Source organism: Lissotriton helveticus, chromosome 1_1, assembly GCF_964261635.1.
Source record: "Lissotriton helveticus chromosome 1_1, aLisHel1.1, whole genome shotgun sequence".
Lineage (NCBI taxonomy): Eukaryota > Metazoa > Chordata > Amphibia > Caudata > Salamandridae > Lissotriton > Lissotriton helveticus.
In genome coordinates this window covers 1,124,823,266-1,124,841,696 of record NC_136057.1, presented here as the reverse complement: position 1 = coordinate 1,124,841,696, position 18,431 = coordinate 1,124,823,266, and the positions used below count along the sequence as shown (strand labels likewise).

Below are 18,431 nucleotides of genomic sequence, written 5' to 3'. Positions count from 1 at the left end.
ACTATGCCCCAGATACTACATAAGCCTATACATTGGCAAAAATAAACTATTATGCACTTTGAAAAGCTGCGCAAGCTGAGCAAGAGACATCCACTATTACTGAAGCTCAAAACAGTGCCAAAATAATATTCAAACTTGTAAAAGAACTATCAGGCGCAAAGTGCCTGCCTAAATCTCCTGATCTCGCTGAATCACAATGTGATGACCTTGCCAAGTTCTTTCTCAACAAAGTAGAAAATATCTATTTCACATTGAAGCAAGTCCAATCAGTTGAAAGCCAACAGTACATGATGATTCCTGATCAGCCTATTATAAGTACGATCCCTCTGGCTAGAACATCTTTGACAACCACTAGCAATCTAATAACTTGGGCACCTCTAGACATCAACCCTTTTAGTCAATAGTACTTAAATAAGGAAAACCTTTTATAAGACAAACATAATGCATATAGATAGGTTACTGTACTGAAGCAAAATCAGGATATCCATAGAAAATGAGATACCTTGGATAATGAGTCAACAAGGCTGTCTGCCTCTTCCTCCTGGCTGGGGAGGGCATCTGGGTCAACTTTCATCAGCTTACCCCAATCTAAATTGGGTGGCATTTTTTCACTTTGTAAAAACACAACCTAAAAGATAAAAACAAAGAAAACAAAATGGTTATCATCTGAAACAAAAATACCTATTTATATAACCACATGATTAAAAAAATTAAAATAAACACATTTTAACCGTCCTTGAATGTTCTTGTGGAGACATGTATGTTACTTTATAAAACATTTGCACTATTAGGCAGAGTAAAAGGAAGGCAGGAGAAATGTGAGCTGTAAAATAGAGCAGAAACAAACATTCACCTCAGTGACCTGCACGTCATGCATCAAATACAGCCTTTTCCTAGGATATTTCACCCCACAATCCAAACTCATGCATCAGCTGTGGGTAAGCCATTTTTTAGGTAGCATCCACCCAGACAGCGCAGATTTATGGTTTGCTAAAGATATTTTGGGGGCATTTAGAAGGCTGACTTAGGAATAAGTCTGGGTGGTGAACACCGCTCCGCTCGCGGAGTTTTCGGCACTACGCGTTACGTGGATCTCACAGAGTTCAGAAAAACTCCACTCTGCATTGCGGAGCAGAGTTTTTTCCTCACTCACGTTCGTCAACGTCAAGTTGGTGAGCGCGAGCAAGGAAAATTCACCTCTGGGCCCGATTGTTCCTCGTTTGCAATTGTCAACGTAAAGTTGGCGAGCACGAGCATGGAAAATCATCCTCCGGGCGAGATTTCTCAACACGGGCGGTCAGATTTCTCATTGCGATTGGTCGCGTATGCTTGCGACCGCTCGCATTTAGAAACCATCTATTTGCGTTGAGAAAGCTGGCGCTCGAGTAAATAAATTGTCTTGAGCGGCAGAAAGGAAGCAGCGCACGCTTGCGCTGTGCATGGTTCCGTTCACAATGATTGCACAGTGCGGACTAGCACCCGGCGCTGAAAATCACTGTGAACGGCATTTATCGAATGTACTCTGCCGCTTGCGGAGCTCTGTAGGGCGGTGGGGTTTCTTTTGTGCTACGCCCAGGCTTACTTAGGAATACATTCCGCCCATTGTTTACCATTGGCTTTGTGATTTGTAACTCACATTTTCTGGCTTTCTACTTACTGACTTTATTTGCTTTAGGGTGTCCAACATGAGTTTGTCCCTCCCGTTGCCCAAACCATGTTTACTGTAGTCTTCAAAAATCTTGCTTTCTATAAACAGACCATTAAATCTTGTTCTTATCTGGTCACATTTGCTGTGGATTCAAAGATAGAGTTCAAATGTAAAGCTGTGTCTTCGGAGGTATTTATTTTGCTTTCACTGACTTCATAGTGAGAGCTTTTATAGGAAAGAGGAATGCAGATTACTCTCCCCATGGAGCCCTGGTGGTCCTCTTATGCTCTGTGTTCTAGGCTGTAACACAACCCTTAAATAGCACATCATGTAATATGAGGATGCCAGATTTTTATTTTTGCTAGATAGGTGAGTGACAGAGTCTGCTAGGAGTTTCCCTGAAGGCAGGAGAAAGCGGACACAAGCGTTGTTGGCGATTTGGACCCCCTGGACTGTAAGGGGCTGTGTGGACTGCGAGGGCGGGACTGCGAGTCCCAGCAGGAGTAGCGCTCAGGTCAGCAGCGCACCTGCGACTCTTCCCGCCCTTCCCCTTCCTCCCTCCTCCTGCTGTTTAAAGACTGCTCGCTGCCCCCGCTCCGCGGGTGCCGCTCGTAGCCGGTGAGTGACAGAGTCTGCTAGGAGTTTCCCTGAAGGCGGGAGAAAGCGGACACAAGCGTTGTTGGCGATTTGGACCCCCTGGACTGTAAGGGGCTGTGTGGACTGCGAGGGCGGGACTGCGAGTCCCAGCAGGAGTAGCGCTCAGGTCAGCAGCGCACCTGCGACTCTTCCCGCCCTCCCCCTTCCTCCCTCCTCCTGCTGTTTAAAGACTGCCCGCTCGTAGCCGGTGAGTGACAGCGTCTGCTAGGAGTTTCCCTGAAGGCGGGAGAAAGCGGACACAAGCGTTGTTGGCGATTTGGACCCCCTGGACTGTAAGGGGCTGTGTGGACTGCGAGGGCGGGACTGCGAGTCCCAGCAGGAGTAGCGCTCAGGTCAGCAGCGCACCTGCGACTCTTCCCGCCCTCCCCCTTCCTCCCTCCTCCTGCTGTTTAAAGACTGCTCGCGGCCCCCGCTCCGCGGGAGCCGCTCGTAGCCGGTGAGTGACAGAGTCTGCTAGGAGTTTCCCTGAAGGCGGGAGAAAGCGGACACAAGCGTTGTTGGCGATTTGGACCCCCTGGACTGTAAGGGGCTGTGTGGACTGCGAGGGCAGGACTGCGAGTCCCAGCAGGAGTAGCGCTCAGTTCAGCAGCGCACCTGCGACTCTTCCCGCCCTCCCCCCTTCCTCCCTATTTAGCCCCGCCCATTTACGCGCACGCGGGACGCACGCGGGCCGAAGCGCGGGGCTAAGCCCGGGCAAAGGGCGGGCCGTTCTAGGCCGTTAGAGGCCGGCAGAGACCGGACCGGGCCACCCCCCTGACGTCCTGCTTTCACGGCCTCTTGGTACCGACCTGGAAATGGCAACTAGGGTCTCCAGGAGTAAAACTGTACTACAATGTTCCAGTACTCTGGAAAAAATGTTCCCGAAAGCGAGTGCACTAGCCAACAAATGCCCGCCAGTACTGGATAATCTTCTCGAGATGGGCCCTGAAAATGTGTCATTGGACTCCACGGACTCTTTAATTGATGTTAGTACCCCATTACCTGTGAACGCTACCCATCTGTCACTCTTGGACAGTATCGACCAGACTATTGAGTCCGTCCTGCAGCAATTAAGAACTCCATCTAACTCTCAGAGGGATAGAGACTCACCACGGCCATCTGGGATCGCTGTTCCCTCCTCAAATGTGAATTGCACGGAAACTGAGTCGCAGGAAGTGGGCCAGGCTGTACTTCTTACAGATCCTGCAAGTAGTGGAATGGAACAACCACCGAAAAGGAAACGGACGAGGAAATTAAAAAGGGCAAAGAGGGCCAAAGTCGACATAATCAAGCAAAATCTGGATGGCAGTACAGACATCTCAGCCCCCCCTGAGGTTATTTCCCCAGGGTCTAGGTCGGACTATTCGGGCCCTCCTTTAGCTACGGCCTTACCAGTGCATTCAGGCCCATTTATATTTGGTGGGGCACCTTCAAGCATCACAGACACGCTTATCAGTTCACTTACAGACATTTTTAAGAACTTGCTGAACCCCCTGTCTGCTAAACTGGATGCCATAGAGGCTAGATTGCTGGCCATAGAAAGCATTCACAAATTGAACAATCCTGGGCAGGGCCTAAATGCTCCAATTTCTCCAAGAGCTCCCCGGGAGTCGACTGGGAATAGACCCCCGATTTCTGGAACGACCTCCCAGGCCTCCAATGTGATACCAGGCCAGTCTGGGGCCTTGCATAGCAAAAACGGTGCTTTAGCCCCACAAAGGCACCCACTGCCATTCCAAACATCAAGGCCTCCTGTTCCTGCCCCCAGGAGATCCAAGCAACTTGCATCGTCACAACCAACCAGAGATGAGAACTCTGCCAACGGGTCTACTGGCCTCATTACTAGCCCCCATGCTAGGCGCAGGGTGGTCAATTTGCCCCCCGAAGCAGTACCCTATACAGCAATTATGGTGGGAGTGCCTGAGCTTACCGGTGATACAAGGGAGCCGCAGGACTCTTTACGAAACAAGGTAATAAGCTGGCTCAATATCAACAGGCCTCTCCCTCCTAACTTGAAAGGTGAGGTGCTGATGGTTAGGAGGATTCCATGGATTGGCTTTACCCCAAAGGACAGGGCGGGGGATTGTATTATTGTTAGTTTTAAAAGCCCACAGGTTGCCACCTATATCTGTAATTGGCTTGTTAGGCCTGATAAGTCCACCATTGAACTAGTGCCTCTCTCGCACTTCTATCCAAATGCTTGTAACACGGTGGTGGAGAGGGAGCAGGGGTGGACTAGAGTAGGCTTTGCTGTAGATGGCTCACGTTACAGGCCCAAGCATTTTATACCTCCCGCTCCTGCCAATTTCACCCACCATAATAGATTCTCCTGCCTTGATCAGGTGGACTGACCACAAAAGGGGGATACCCCTCTGAGTCTGGGGAAGCCAGTTTGTGGGGTTTTAAGCAGGGGGGAGTGAGTGTTGTACCTGCAACGGATTATGAGCCACAGGATACTGCCAAAGAACGAAGGGGTACCCCGGAAGGCTTTACGGTTCAAGAAGGGCCATTATTCAGTACTCGGATTGGCTGCAGTTTGCAAGTACCGGAGGTGGCTGTATCACCTATCACTCCGGCAACTACTACTGGCCTGCAAGACTTTGACCCTCCCACAGCTATTGCTCTACTTTCCATTGGAGGGCCAGGATCATCACCACAAGGTCCAGGGTTGAGAATTCTCTCCTGGAATGTGGCGGGGATCGTTAATAAGGAAGGTACCCCGGAGTGGGATCTCCTGGTGAGTGCTAGTGACATCCTCCTTTTTCAGGAGACATGGGCGAGGGAACCACAAACTAGAACAGGGTTCGAAATTTTTGAAATCACAGCAAAGTGGAGGGGGAGGCCATCCGGAGGGCTGGCAATCTGGATAGCGAGTCACATTGGGTGCCAGGCGGAAAAGATGCACACGTTTTCGCAGGACATTCAGTGTGTGTTGCTTACGTGGCCTGGTAAAATATCTTGGGCCATTGTTAACGTTTACTCGCGTCCAGTAGCCGCGTCAAATGAATCCCCTACCTTAAATGAGCTCTCCTCCTTCCTAGGTCAATTGTCAGGTGACCATAAGATAGTCCTGGGAGGGGACTTTAATATTCACTTCGAAACCCTACAAGGACTAAAGGAGGGTGCCCTTACTGCTGAGGACGATTATTGGGGGGTCCCACCCTCGTCCTCGCCCCACCCTAAAGCCTGGTCCCCACTAGCAATACAACTCATGTCCCTCACCTTGAACTTTGCACTGAGGGCATGTAATGGTCGTACTTCTTCCGATACCCCCTCAGTTTGTACTTTCAATAGAAAGGGCCATGAGTCGAGGTTGGATTATATAATGCTAGATATTACACTGTGGCCAAAAGTCCTAGATTTTAGGGTGTTACAAAGGTCGGATAGCGACCATAATGCTCTTCGTTTAGACATCCAGCATCCACTGCCCCTAGCAGGCTCGCCCGCTAATCCCGGTGGAGAGGACCAGGGGGATATGCTCCTCACCACAAACAGGCGACGGGTTAAATGGGCAAAGGTTCTGAGCACAGAGGATGCAATTAATAAGCTTTACGGCTTGGCACTTCCCAGATTTAGGGAGGTGGATGCGCTTATAAATGAACCAAGATCCCTGGTCTTTAACGAGAAATTAGCGAGCATTCACCAGGAATTAGTAAAGGCACTTGGAGAGGTGTTTTATCCGGTGGTACCCACTCGAAGGAAAAAGACTTGTGCCCCCACTTTGTACACCTCCTCTTGTAGGGCAATTAAATCTGAGCTAATTGCCACAATCAAGGAGGGGTCAAATAAGGGTAAGGTTCGTGACCTTAGAAGGGAGTACAAAGCAGCAATGGCCAATGCAAGGGCAGAGTGGGACTGGAATCACTGGCATGACTTGTCTGAAGCTCTAAAAGCCAGAGATTCGAGAAAATTCTGGGCCCTGGTCAATAATGGGAGGGGGGAACTTAAAACAGCAATTGAACCTAACATCGCCCCCTTGCTGTGGGAGGCTCATTTTGGGGCACTTTACCAAGACACTCCTCTATGGCCAGATGGGGTGGTGGTGGTGCCCACAAGCACCTCGGACACGGCCCTGGAATTCTCTCTAGGAGAAGTGATGATTGCTCTGGAGCGTTTAGCGCTGGGGAAGGCGCCGGGGCTGGACAGGCTACCGGGGGATCTTTTTAGGCACCACCCAGACATCTGGGGCCCGTACCTCCTTATTCTTTTTAATGCCATCTTAGGAGGTATGCCGGTCCCCGGCTCTTGGCTGGGGCAGAGATTGTACCGATCCATAAGAAGGGGTCTCCTCTGCTCCCAGCCAACTACAGGCCGATTAGCCTGATAGATGTACCCCAAGAGCTTCTTGCGCGCCTTATTCTCAATCATTTGCTGGACTGGGTGGAGGACAACGACATTATGAGCCCCCTGCAGGCTGGCTTCAGGAAGAACACGTCGACCATGGACCAGATCTTCCGCCTCGTCCTCCTCTACTGGAAGACGGTGACGTTAGAGGGGGGGAGGCTGTACATGGTCGTCGTGGATCTGAGGTCAGCCTTTGACCTAGTCCCGCGTAGTAAATTGTGGGAGGTTTTGGAAAAGTTAGGAGTACCCCCTCAATTACTCAGCATCATAACCAGGCTGCATGAGAATAACTACGCTCAGGTGAGGTGTGGGAGGGATGGTAAGCTTTCGTCCAGGTTCCCAGTCCGCCGAGGAGTCAGGCAGGGCTGTGTCCTGGCACCGACACTCTTTTGTCTTTTTATTAATAGCGTTATAGCACACCTAGATAACGTTAAGGACAATGATGCCCCACTTCTGGCAGGCAGGAGGGTTCCGGCAATCATGTTTGCTGATGATACCCTCCTGCTTTCCAAATCTCCTATGGGGATCCAGAGAATCGTGAACGGATTTGGTCTTTTCTGTCGCCAACACGGGTTGGAGGTGAACACAGAGAAGACCAAGTTCATGATTTTTAACCCTCCCAATAAAGCCAGACCTAACCCCACCTTGGGAACCTTTAGCCTCGAGAGGGTCTCCACCTTCATATATCTGGGGGTAACACTCCAGGAAAACCTTTCATGGGACTGCCAGATAGCCAGATCAAGGGTCAAATTATCCCAGCTATCGGGAGCTATCTTGAAGGTGGTAAATACTTCCACTTTCAAGCCGTTAAGCCCGGCCCTTGAAACATATAGGACTCAGGCTAAGGCAGCAGCCATGTACGGCAGTGAGTTATGGGGGCATAAAGCAGGGAAAGACTTGGCAGGAGTAGAAAACAGTTTTTTAAGGCGCCTACTTGGTCTTCCGCAAGGTACGCCACTTCTGCCACTAAGATTAGACATGGGTCTTCCCTCCATTGCTGAAGAGCTTGTGTCAAAGCCAGTGAAGTTCTGGCATCGACTCTGGTCCACTGACGAATTACATCATTACAGACAGGACCTAATCCATGTCATGAGCCTGAATTGTAAGAGCAAAATCCCCTGGCTTGCTTTCGTAAAGGATGAATTGTTTAGTATGAACTTATCAGAACTGTGGGACGAGCCAACTCGAGGTTGCCAAAGGATTTCACGCAAAGCCTTGACCCAACTGTATAAGGAGAAGAGCCTGGCACTCATGGTTAATGCTCACAATAGCGGCACCCTCACTACGCGTTTTATGGAATCCAAAAATTCTTATGTTTTTGAACCTTTTATGGATTTTATTTTTCCTGTACTGGCGAGGAAATTGTTTGTGCAATGGAGGTTTGGCACACTCCCTACTAAAACCTTCACCTGCAAATGGACCAAAGGGGGTGATAAGTTGTGTCCATGCTGCAACACCCATGAGGAAGATGACTTACATATCATGTTCGTATGCCCTGCATATTATAGACCCAGAAAATACTGGATAGCACCGCTGTGCAGAAACCTGGGGTTCAGGAAGTGCGTACAGGCATACAGAGTTATGAAAACTAGTACTCTGGGTCATGTTGTGTTTGCCATATCCAAATTTTTAATGGCAGCATGGATAATCAGGAAGAAAATAGCCCTCTGAACCATGGTACTGTCTGTATCTCCTACTCCTCGCTGGTCGAGAAGAGACTTTTTGTATGTATTAACATTGTTTTTAATATATGTATTGTATTTTATTGCATCTTTTATGGTCTTATGACCGAAATAAAGAATTTTTGGATTGGATTGGTTAATGGGTTAATGCTTTTAACATAGAGAACCTTTTGTTACTAGCAGTTTTAAAAAAAGTAATTCTTCTAATACAGCACAGTGATCTACCAAGGACATACGACTCCTGGACCTTGTAACCCTCAGATTTTATGCAACAAACATCTTGTACACTGATTTACATACTTACATGATTTATTGTCAATGTATAATATGTGTGTTATGTAAAGCGCTCTGACACCCTGTAGTGGTCTGAGTAGTGCTATAACAGGAAAAAAATAGTGGTATTTGCATTGTTATTTGTGCAAATACTGGGATAGACCAACACATCTGATATTCTTACAGTGCATGTATTTGTCTTATATACAGGGACTGAATAAAGTCAAAAGCATGCCTCTCTGAAGCACCTGTTAAGTGATAACAAGCTGTGAGCCTTTCTTTCCCCTCCTTTCCGTTTGCAACTAAGTGTGAGCATCCAGACCATACCCAGCCAGGATCAGACTGGAAGAAAAGGAGGCCTAATGGCCCCAGAGCTTTGGCCTTTATCTTTTGCGCAGCTGGGGGTGAAAATAAATTTAAAAAGCCTCCTCCCCACCTGTATGTTGCTGCTAAGAATGAAAGCAGACAACAATGCAGCGATGCTGAAAATGTCCTGATGTATGAAAATTACACTGGGACAAGTTCAGCATAGGCAAACAGACAAAGTTGTTCATCGCAAACAACAACACAACATCCCTGCTCTTCTAAGCACCTCAAAACCACATCTTTCTTCCCTAAACTTTGAACACAGCACTTCCAAGAGCTTACTTTCTTTTCGACCAACAAGTGCAATGATACCAGGACAATAGGAACTCATAGAAGCATAAAACCTATAATGATTCAGTTTACTTTAAAAAAAAGAAAAACAATGTCTTAACATGCACTAGGGGATGCCAAACACCGCCCATACCAGAATATACATTTTGACCCTAGCTCCATGTTAAAATAAAAATTATGCGCTTTCATGGCTATTGTTTACTAACGCCAGAACCATCAACCTGCTTTTGGGAATACGCAACAACAACAGACCTCTCTCTTTATCGGTCATTTGGAGTTACACTTAACGGACCAGACATTACATTTGTGCAGCTGGTACAGTGGCACCATGCCCAACAGAAACACAATGAACATGAACCACAAATTCATTTCACCAATCTACATATTCCTCTTCTCTCTCTAGACCAGGGGTCTACAACCTTTTCACTAATAAGAGCTACTTAAGTTCAAGACATTAATCTGAGCTACTAATAAAATTAGAGTAGTAATAGCAGCTGTATCATATGCAAGATGGCTAGCATCATTCCTTGATCCAAGTGGTTCCTTGGTGGTCCTTTGGGAAGAGTCCTAGAACAGTAACAATCTAACAGCAACTTACCCTGTGTTATCCTATGGACGTCTGACCCGGTGTAACCACTCTGCACCTGGGTGCCTTGGGGTCCCTGGCTACTCACCTTGGGAAGTTCCGTGCTTCCCTGGGGGTCCTCCAACATTGAGTATTATGTGACTGTTAGACTGGGCATTTCTTGGCGCGATTACCCCAAACTTGTTGCCTCTACCTCCTCTATTTTTGATGCTGTGATGGATTGCGTTTGACTAGCTTAGATGCTTTGGGCACTTTGGCACTGCTAATCAGTATCAAAGTGCAACTGCTCCCCGTGTAAGTGTAATGGTAATTGGTTGTCCATGATTGGTATGTTTGCCTTACTAGTAAAGTACCTGTAAATTGCACTATGTGTGCCAGGGCTGGTAATGCAAATGCTACTAGTGGGCCTGCAGCACAAATTGTGCCACCCACACAGGTAGCCCTAAAGAGAGAACTCACACCTGTCACTGCAGTGCCTGCGCGCGGTTTGTTAAAGTGCCTTGATGTCCTGACAAGTGCACACACTTGCCAGGCCTTACCCTTCCCTTTTTATGCACATCAGACACCCCTATGGTATGCCCAAGGTACCCCCCCATGGGCAGGGTGCGGTGTATGTGAACGGTAGCAAAGGTAGGACATGTACTAATGTGTGTACCATGTCCTGACAGGGAAAAACTGCCAAATTCGTTTTTCACTGTTGCAAGGCCATCTTGCCCATAGGACAAAATGGGGAAGGCTGTGTAATATGTTTCCAGCCTATCTTCCCATAGGCTTAAGATGAAGAGGGGAAGTTTAGTGTACCTGAACTCACAATTTAATAACATCTTTTTGTGAAGGTGGTTTTTGAATTGTGTGTTTAGAAACCACGCTTTTAGAAGTGGCTGGTTTCTTTGTTCTAACAATTCTGTGTGTCTCTGCCTGGTTGTGGATTGATTGTCTGGATTTGAATGTGATAGGGTCTGGTAAATGTCTTGACCCAGGGGAGGAATAGGAGACAGCCACAGGCTGACCAGCATCTGGAGTGTAGGGGGGAGGAGTAGCCCGTGGAGGTGAAGAGGCCTGGGCTGCTGCCATAAAACAATAGCTCGATCTCCTGCTGAGTGATTGAGGATCCAAACCCCCAGTAATCAAAAGAAGAAGGTATCACTAGCAGGGAGACACCCAGAACTGGTTTGGACAGGGGTCAGTGCACCCCTGAACACAAAGACTTCAAAGACATTTAGGGGTATAACTATGAGAGCTGAAACCCCTGGACTTTGGACTGATCAACACTGAAATAGATTGCAAACAACTTTGTGGTCAAGAGGAACCTCTGCCAAGGAAGAACAGCTGAAGAGAAGGACTGGCCCTTGCTGTGTGTTCTGGGGCCTGGCCTGCAGTTTGCTGATTTAACAAAGGAAAGGCTAAGGGACTTTGCTGTGTGCTCTGTTCCCCTGCTTGAAGGACTTTGTTGTGTGCTGTGCCTGAAGTAACTTGTCCCTAAGGTCTCGAGGAGAGCTGGCTCCCTGTTGTGGAAACTCAGGAACATAAATGTTTCCAAGTGTGTCTCAGCGACGCTGTGTGCGTGTGCTTCGTGCAGCCTGAGACCATCGTGAGGATTGTCCTGTGATCGTGTACACCCGGAGTCCAAGTGAGTCTCAGCAACGCTGTGTGTATGTGCTTTGTGCAGCCTGAGACCTTCGTAAGGATTGTCTTGTGATTGTGAGCACCCGGAGCTGAAGTGAGTCTCAGCGACGGGGTGTGTGCCCTGTTGCAGCCTGAGACCTTCATGAGAAATTACCCCGTGACTGTGTGTCAAGGAGCAGTCTTGTTCTCTGCTTTGATCGACAGCATGACGAGAAGTGCTGCAATCGTCATTGCCATCGGCCCGGACCAGCATCCCCAGAGGAGCTGTGGGAATTCCCCACCTCAGGCCCGAGCCTGCCTTTGCCAAAGAAAGACCACGAACCATCACCAGGTAGCGCTCAGCGAGCGCGTGTGTGTGTGTGTGTGTGGCCGCCTGGGGCGGGGTGTGGGCTTCGAGAGAAACGCTCTTGCTTTTTCCATCTTTGAAACGTGAGCGCGCGGCCCGTACCTGCCAAGGAGTGGCAGTACCGGGGCCAGAGTGTGGAGCTACACTTTGTTTTCCATCATAACAGTGTTGGGGGCTAAGTTTGGCATTAAGTCAGTCAGTAAGAGTGGCATAAAGAGTGGCATAGAGACCGTCCAGAGCACCGCGATTGATGCCGGAGTACATTATTTTTGCATTACGAACTACCGGATTGTTGCATTACAAATTGCATTATTTTTGCATTACGAATTGCATTATTTTTGCTTCACGAACTGCTTGATTGTTGCATTACGAATTGCATTATTTTGGCATTACGAACCGCATTATTTTTACATTAAGAAGTGCCTGATTCTTGCATTACGAACTGCATAGCATTGCATTAGGACTGCATTGGATCATCGAGAATTTCTCAATAACACTGGAAGAACCTTGCTGGCCCAATAACCGGCAAGGTGAAATATTACAAATATGCATATGTTGAATTTTTATTGTGTGGGACATCGTACATCTTTTTTTTTTTATAAACATATAATTGTTTTTCATTAAACTTGTTTGGAGTCCATTTGTGGTGTCATCACTGGGTTACTGAGAGTGTGGTTGCAAATACTTTACATATTTGCCTTGGAGACAAGCCTGGCTGCTCGTGTCATGCTACCAAGGCGGTCAGTAGGGGCTATCTGAGAAGGTGTCCTTCCTTTCCCTGACTTAGAAGCAAGGGTCCCTATTAGGGCTAAGGTACCTACCTCAGACAACTAGAGACCCCCAGTTCTAACAATTACATTGGCACGTGGCTGCCCGCTAGGGGTGTTCCAAAGTCAGAAACAGTGCAAGCTCCAGACGCAACTTGAGTCGCTGGCTATCCTACTAGCAAAGCGAGGGATCACTATTCACGGTCAGGCTCAAGCAGGGCCCCCAATAGCAGCCTGGATAGGTGTGGTTAGTAAATGGGCACAGCAGAGGAACATACAATCCGGCACGAAGTACTGAGAGTGCACCGGCTCTGCATTTCCACAGAATGGGCCACACTTCTTCAGCACTTCCAACAACCAACAGAAGAAATCCAACCACACCCGGCACTACCAGCTCCCACAGGAGAACCTGACTAGGCCCCCCCCCTATTAAAGCCCCCAGAGAACCCCCGGCACTGCAGAGTCCCCCACACACAACAAATGAACATACACCCCAGTCCCACACCAAAACCGACCCTGTAAGTCCCACAACATAGTCACAAGAACCAAACATTTGTCCGCCCAATCACATTACCATCCCCAACCATTTACCCATGTTCATTCCCAAGTTACTAACCAGTTGATTACACTGGCAGTTACACAAATCGGACAAATTACAGGAAGAACAACCCATTTGGTGCGAAAAAGGTCACACTACAATATTCCAGGGATCTTTCTTATTAGCAGCTTACAGCCATTCTAGCTTGTACTAATCTCTCATAGTGCTATGTATGGACAACTGATGTATAATAACATGTTATGATCTTTTAATGTAAAAAAACAAACCAATAAAATGGTTTAAAAAATATATATATACATGTCATGTTAGTGTGCCAGAGATGTGCATGATATGTAGGTATGTCACAGTTTTAAATATAAATATATAATGTTAATTTGCCAGAAATGTGCACGCTTGCATTGTTGATTGAAACAGTCATACAATGTGAACACAGTTTGAGATAAGAGCATATCAGCACTAAACAGTGCAATACAGTGCACAATGGGGGGAGAGAAAAGAAAAATGGGGTATGGAGGGGAATCAAGGTGCAAATGAAACTAGTATGTTATTTTATTGCAAGTGAGCTATTATACCATGTTGGTGTGTCTCAGTTGTGAATGTTGTGTATGTGTGTCACAGCTAAGCATACCATGATGGTGCACTATGTGTTTCTTTGAATTATGGGCGTTGTGTTTGCAAGATCCTCCGATGGTCTGTCAGTTAGAGAACCAACAAATGTCACATGTGTAGAACTTATGATGGATTTCTGATTCACACAAATAAGTAGTAGTCCGGGAACAATTATCAAAGAACTAAGATACCATGAGGTAGTCAGAACCATAGAAGAGGGCTATTTTCAACAAGAGTAAAAGGCTCATCAGAAAAGGATCGCTGGTAACGGACAGCCTAACAAAATCTGTCAGATCTATTGCTTATATCAAGGTGATCAAAGGAAGCAAGAAAACTCAACAATGTCACTTCTACAGGTTTGAGCTGCACATGATCACAATAATGATGTAGTAACCGTAAGAGGATTAATAGGTTTACCAAGAGTTGGACATTAGATAAGTGGTATGATTCATGTATTTGACAGTGCTAATAACTACTGGCAAAACTAACAGATGTGGCTTGTTTTAGGCTTGTCTGTTGTATTATAGGTTAGATGCAATAGCAAACATGCATTTGTAATGCAATCGGTCGACTTTATATGTATTTAGCTATGCAGCACATTAGCCTGGGTGCTGAAACATCTACTGTTCTTTAACATAGAGGGAAAGTAAGCACCAAACTGCATGGCATGCCAGGTATGGGAACACATGGACAGAAATATTGTCTTTCAGCGGGAAATGTTATGGTCTAAAGCTCTATTTTTAATATAAAATCAGGGACATCTGTGGTCACATCACTGAAAATACAAGATTTGAAAAAAAATATGGTCTTCGGGTGCTCGTGGAGGGCAATTTCTATGGACTGGAATCTAGAGAATGCTAAAGTGATTCTGGCATTTTACTGACCTCTGCTGGTCGTTTTCTATCAAGAAAGTTAAATAGAGACAGTTGCCAGAAAAGTAAAAACAAGAAAGTCCCTCAGCAGAAAGCAATTCTGGTGTTTTACTGACCTCTACTGGTCGTTTTCTATCAAGACAGTTAAATAGAGGAAGTTGAACAGAAAAAAAGTCCCTAAGCGGAAGCAGTCAAGTCCTAGGGCTGATGTCCAGAGCCCACAAAGTAAATACACATATAAGAATATGCTAAAGTATATACAAGAGGTCTCGAATGCTGGACCTAAAAACTGACAGAGAGGCACCCAATAGCTGGTTACGTGGTCATGCTGTGTGAAGCACAGGCTTTCAGTTTACATGTTTAAGCCATGCCATTAAATAAATAGCCCAGGCCTCTTTGAAGAAATTGCTAGTAACACTTCCTTGGCCACGCCCCTTTTAGAGACCCTTTTTCATTCCACCTAAAGCAGCGAGTCTGACCTATATTGATATATATGAAATTAATCCAACAGCGTACAGTTTCAGTCTAAATTAATAAATGCAGCAAGCTGAAATCAGATATTGTGATGTTATAAGGCTTAAGGTCATGTGACATGACCTTGTTGGCAAATTCAGGGTCAAAGGTTGTGTGATGTCACACATGTGATGTTATTCAGGTCAAATGGTGTATGATATCCCTTCTGCTATACCTAGCATTTTAGTGAAACACATGCATGGAGCCAAGTAAAATGATCATGACGTCAAAAGAAAATGTAACCTGCTTGCATGTTAATAACCCCAACCTGTAATCCTGCAAGTACTTGAATGTAAATTGATAAATCCACGTTTCAAACAATCCTCCACACCACTACAGATTGTGTATGTTAAGGCGAAAAAGACTTGCTCTCAGTAGTATTAGCACCTTACATGTTGCATTGCAATTTTAGGTAAGTTCTTAATAAACGTATCGGATCCGGACAGTGCTTGAAATAAAATAATAGAAAGTAAGTTCTTACTATTCCAGAGTGCCTGTTTGCTATTGAGAAGTACCAGTATGCTACCATTAAAAAAAAAAGTCACCCATGCTGATAAGTGCCTTTGAAATTAAAGTGCAGGGACTTAATTGCCGCCCACTTTAAAGCACTGGATTCCGAGAATTCTTTCACCAGGCTTCGCGGTTCTGGGTTCCATGTAATCGTAGATGCGACTCTGCAGAATCGATCTACGAAACAGACACATGCAGTGTGTGAGTGTTCCTCGAGTTTTGGTGCAGTGCCATGCTGCCTATACTCATAGCAGCTGATCTGCCATGGAAATAGCAGCGATTACTTCTAGCACAGGCCATGTGCCCAAGGTACCCATGCACACTGCAAGGAAGCAAGCAATGGCAGCTCTTTATTTCCCCTATGTAGATATCTTCCTAGACAGTCTAAGTTGTTGTATATCAATGATTGGTTTTATCATTTAAATGGTTATAGAAATACATTGTCAAGCAAGCAGGAACTGTATTAAAAAAAGATCTATTTTATTAAAAATAAAGGAGATTAAAACAATTGCATCAAAACAAATAATTTTCGACAAACAATGTGCAATACATTTGAATCACTGTTTAAAATAAGGCGGTATCTTTATATGATCCAATCGATAATATTGTGGCAAGACTGAAATTAGTTCCGACGCGCGTTTCGGCACTGGGACAGCGTCTTCTTCAGGAAATCAGGCCACAGAATCCTGTTTCTATATAAACTGGAAGTTTACAAGTTGTTGGAAATGGGATCCCCGGCTGGCCAGGGCTTTCGCCAAAGTCAGTCAGAGACCACTACACCCAAGTCAGGGCAAGGGAGTTACACGCCAAGATAACCCCTACTCACCCTCTAGGTAACGTGGCGCGAGCAGCAAGGCTAAACTTGGAGGCGATGTAAGTTAAGTATTTGCGCACGCACCCCAGCAACAACAACCAAAGGCCCACCACAAAGGAAAACTCCACACAAGGTTATATAAAAATAGCCTTTGTATTATAATAAATATACATCAGATAAAACACACATCTTGTTACACTGTGCCAACAGGCACTGGCAGAATTTACAAGGGATATTGCACAGGACAGGGCCACTTGGACCACTGTCAGGGGTATCAGCACTTTTAAAACTTTAGCACTTGTAGAAATAAAAATCACTGTAGCACACAAAATAAAAATAGAGCACCCAACCAGTAATCACTGGTAACAGGACCTCACTAGCACCACCTGTACTAGGGAGAAAACAACCACCTACATGTCACAATACCTGTAGGGGTGTAAAGACAAAACACATGATGCATTAACATTCAGAGGTGTAGCAATAACATTGCGCAAAACTTAGATAAGTCACCACCTGTGACAGTCCCTGTGTCCCAATGTCAGGGGCCTAAACGTAGCAGTTGCCCACAAAGTGCTGGGCAACTGGTTCAGGGAAGGTTAGGGCAACATTGGAGCCTCTCTGGGCTCAAGAACCACTGCTGTGGCACTGTGGGGCCTCACTGGGCTTCTGGACAAGAAATGGCGCCCTGAGCCTCGCTCAGGCACTTCTTTCCAGAACCACTGCCCCAGAGCCTCTCTGGGCTCCTCAACAAATAGCGCCTGGAGCCTCTCAGGCTCGTAAATCAAATGCAGGCTGGAGCCACTCTCAGGCTCGTCACGCAAAAGGGCTGGAGCCTCTCTGGGCTCCTACACGAGGGAATGGCACCCCCAGAGCCTCTCTGGGCTCAACGAACAAAATGGCCCCCAGGAGCCTCTCCGGGCTCCTCAACAATGATGTGGGCGTCAGGGCCCCTCACAGGGGACCCTCAAACACGTGGGGGCGCTTCGGTGGAGTCCCCCCTCTGGGGACTCAGGACGAGAAATGCCCCCTAAGAGCCTCTCTGGCTCTAAACACAAGGGCGCGAGGTCGCGCTGCTGAGGGGGGCAGGGGGGGCGGACACCGACAACGTGTCCCGGCGCCCCTCCCCTCGCTTCTGGCAACACTCACCGGCTCTGGGCTGCAGGGCGGCTACTCTCGCCGCGGGGCTCCTTTTCCCCTCGTCCCGGGGCTCTCCTCTCCACTCGGGGAGCCTCGGGGACCCGGCCGGCAGCTTCTCCCTCCCCGGCTCGGCTGAGGAGGCGGGACTTCCGGTCGGCCTTTCCTGGGCCGCGCTGGGATTGGCCGGGCCTCCTACCACTTCCGGGTCGCCGCGGGCAGCGCGGCGGCTCGCTTCTTAGGCAGGCAGGCGGCTTCCCAGGATCCGAGGAGTGGGCTCCCTCGTGAATCCAATAAAAACGGGCAAACAAAGCGGCAATGAGCGGGGTGGCACCCGTGCCGTCAAACCGCCACACAGGGCGATCAGATGCCGGGTGGGCACCGGCTGTGTTCTCAAAGCGCTAGCAGCGCTAGAAACGACGGGCAGGCGCTCTCCAGCGCCACAGGATGAAAAGACAGCGCTCACAGCGCTAGGGCCAGAATAAAGCGCTTCCAAGCGCTATGCAGGGATTCCAGCGCTCCCCAGCGCTGAAGGGCAGAGAGCAGCGCTCTCAGGCTGCAGGCAAGGAGTCCTCAGTGCTCCCCAGCACTGGAGGACAGGACAAGGCTCTAGCAGGGGCTGGAGGCAGGCAGGGGGGGCAAGGCTGGGCCAGAGCCAGCACACTGGGTCTCCAGGCAGGGAGACACCCCAAGTGGCGGTCCTCCTGGCCCCAGCAGCAGCAACAGCCCCCTCTGGCAGGATCCAAAAGCAGAACATTTTCCAAGGGGACACAGCCCCTTCTTATAGTAACAAATCCTTTGTTTCAAGGTGCAGGGTGGGGGGAAAACCAGTTACAGCTGGCTTTGGAGCACTCT

General features: G+C 47.6%; 1 protein-coding gene across 2 annotated transcripts in view; it reads right to left on the bottom strand.

Moving 5' to 3' along the window:
• Positions 1-18,431, bottom strand: part of CEP290 (centrosomal protein 290) — a 1,500,249-nt gene that overhangs the window by 1,453,484 nt on the left and 28,334 nt on the right. For both annotated transcript variants that reach the window (XM_078678872.1, XM_078678869.1), the window contains exon 2: positions 503-628. In XM_078678872.1, coding sequence (XP_078534998.1) covers positions 503-604 — 102 coding nt within the window. In that variant the 5' untranslated portion in view covers positions 605-628. The remainder of the gene's footprint in view (positions 1-502; positions 629-18,431) is intronic.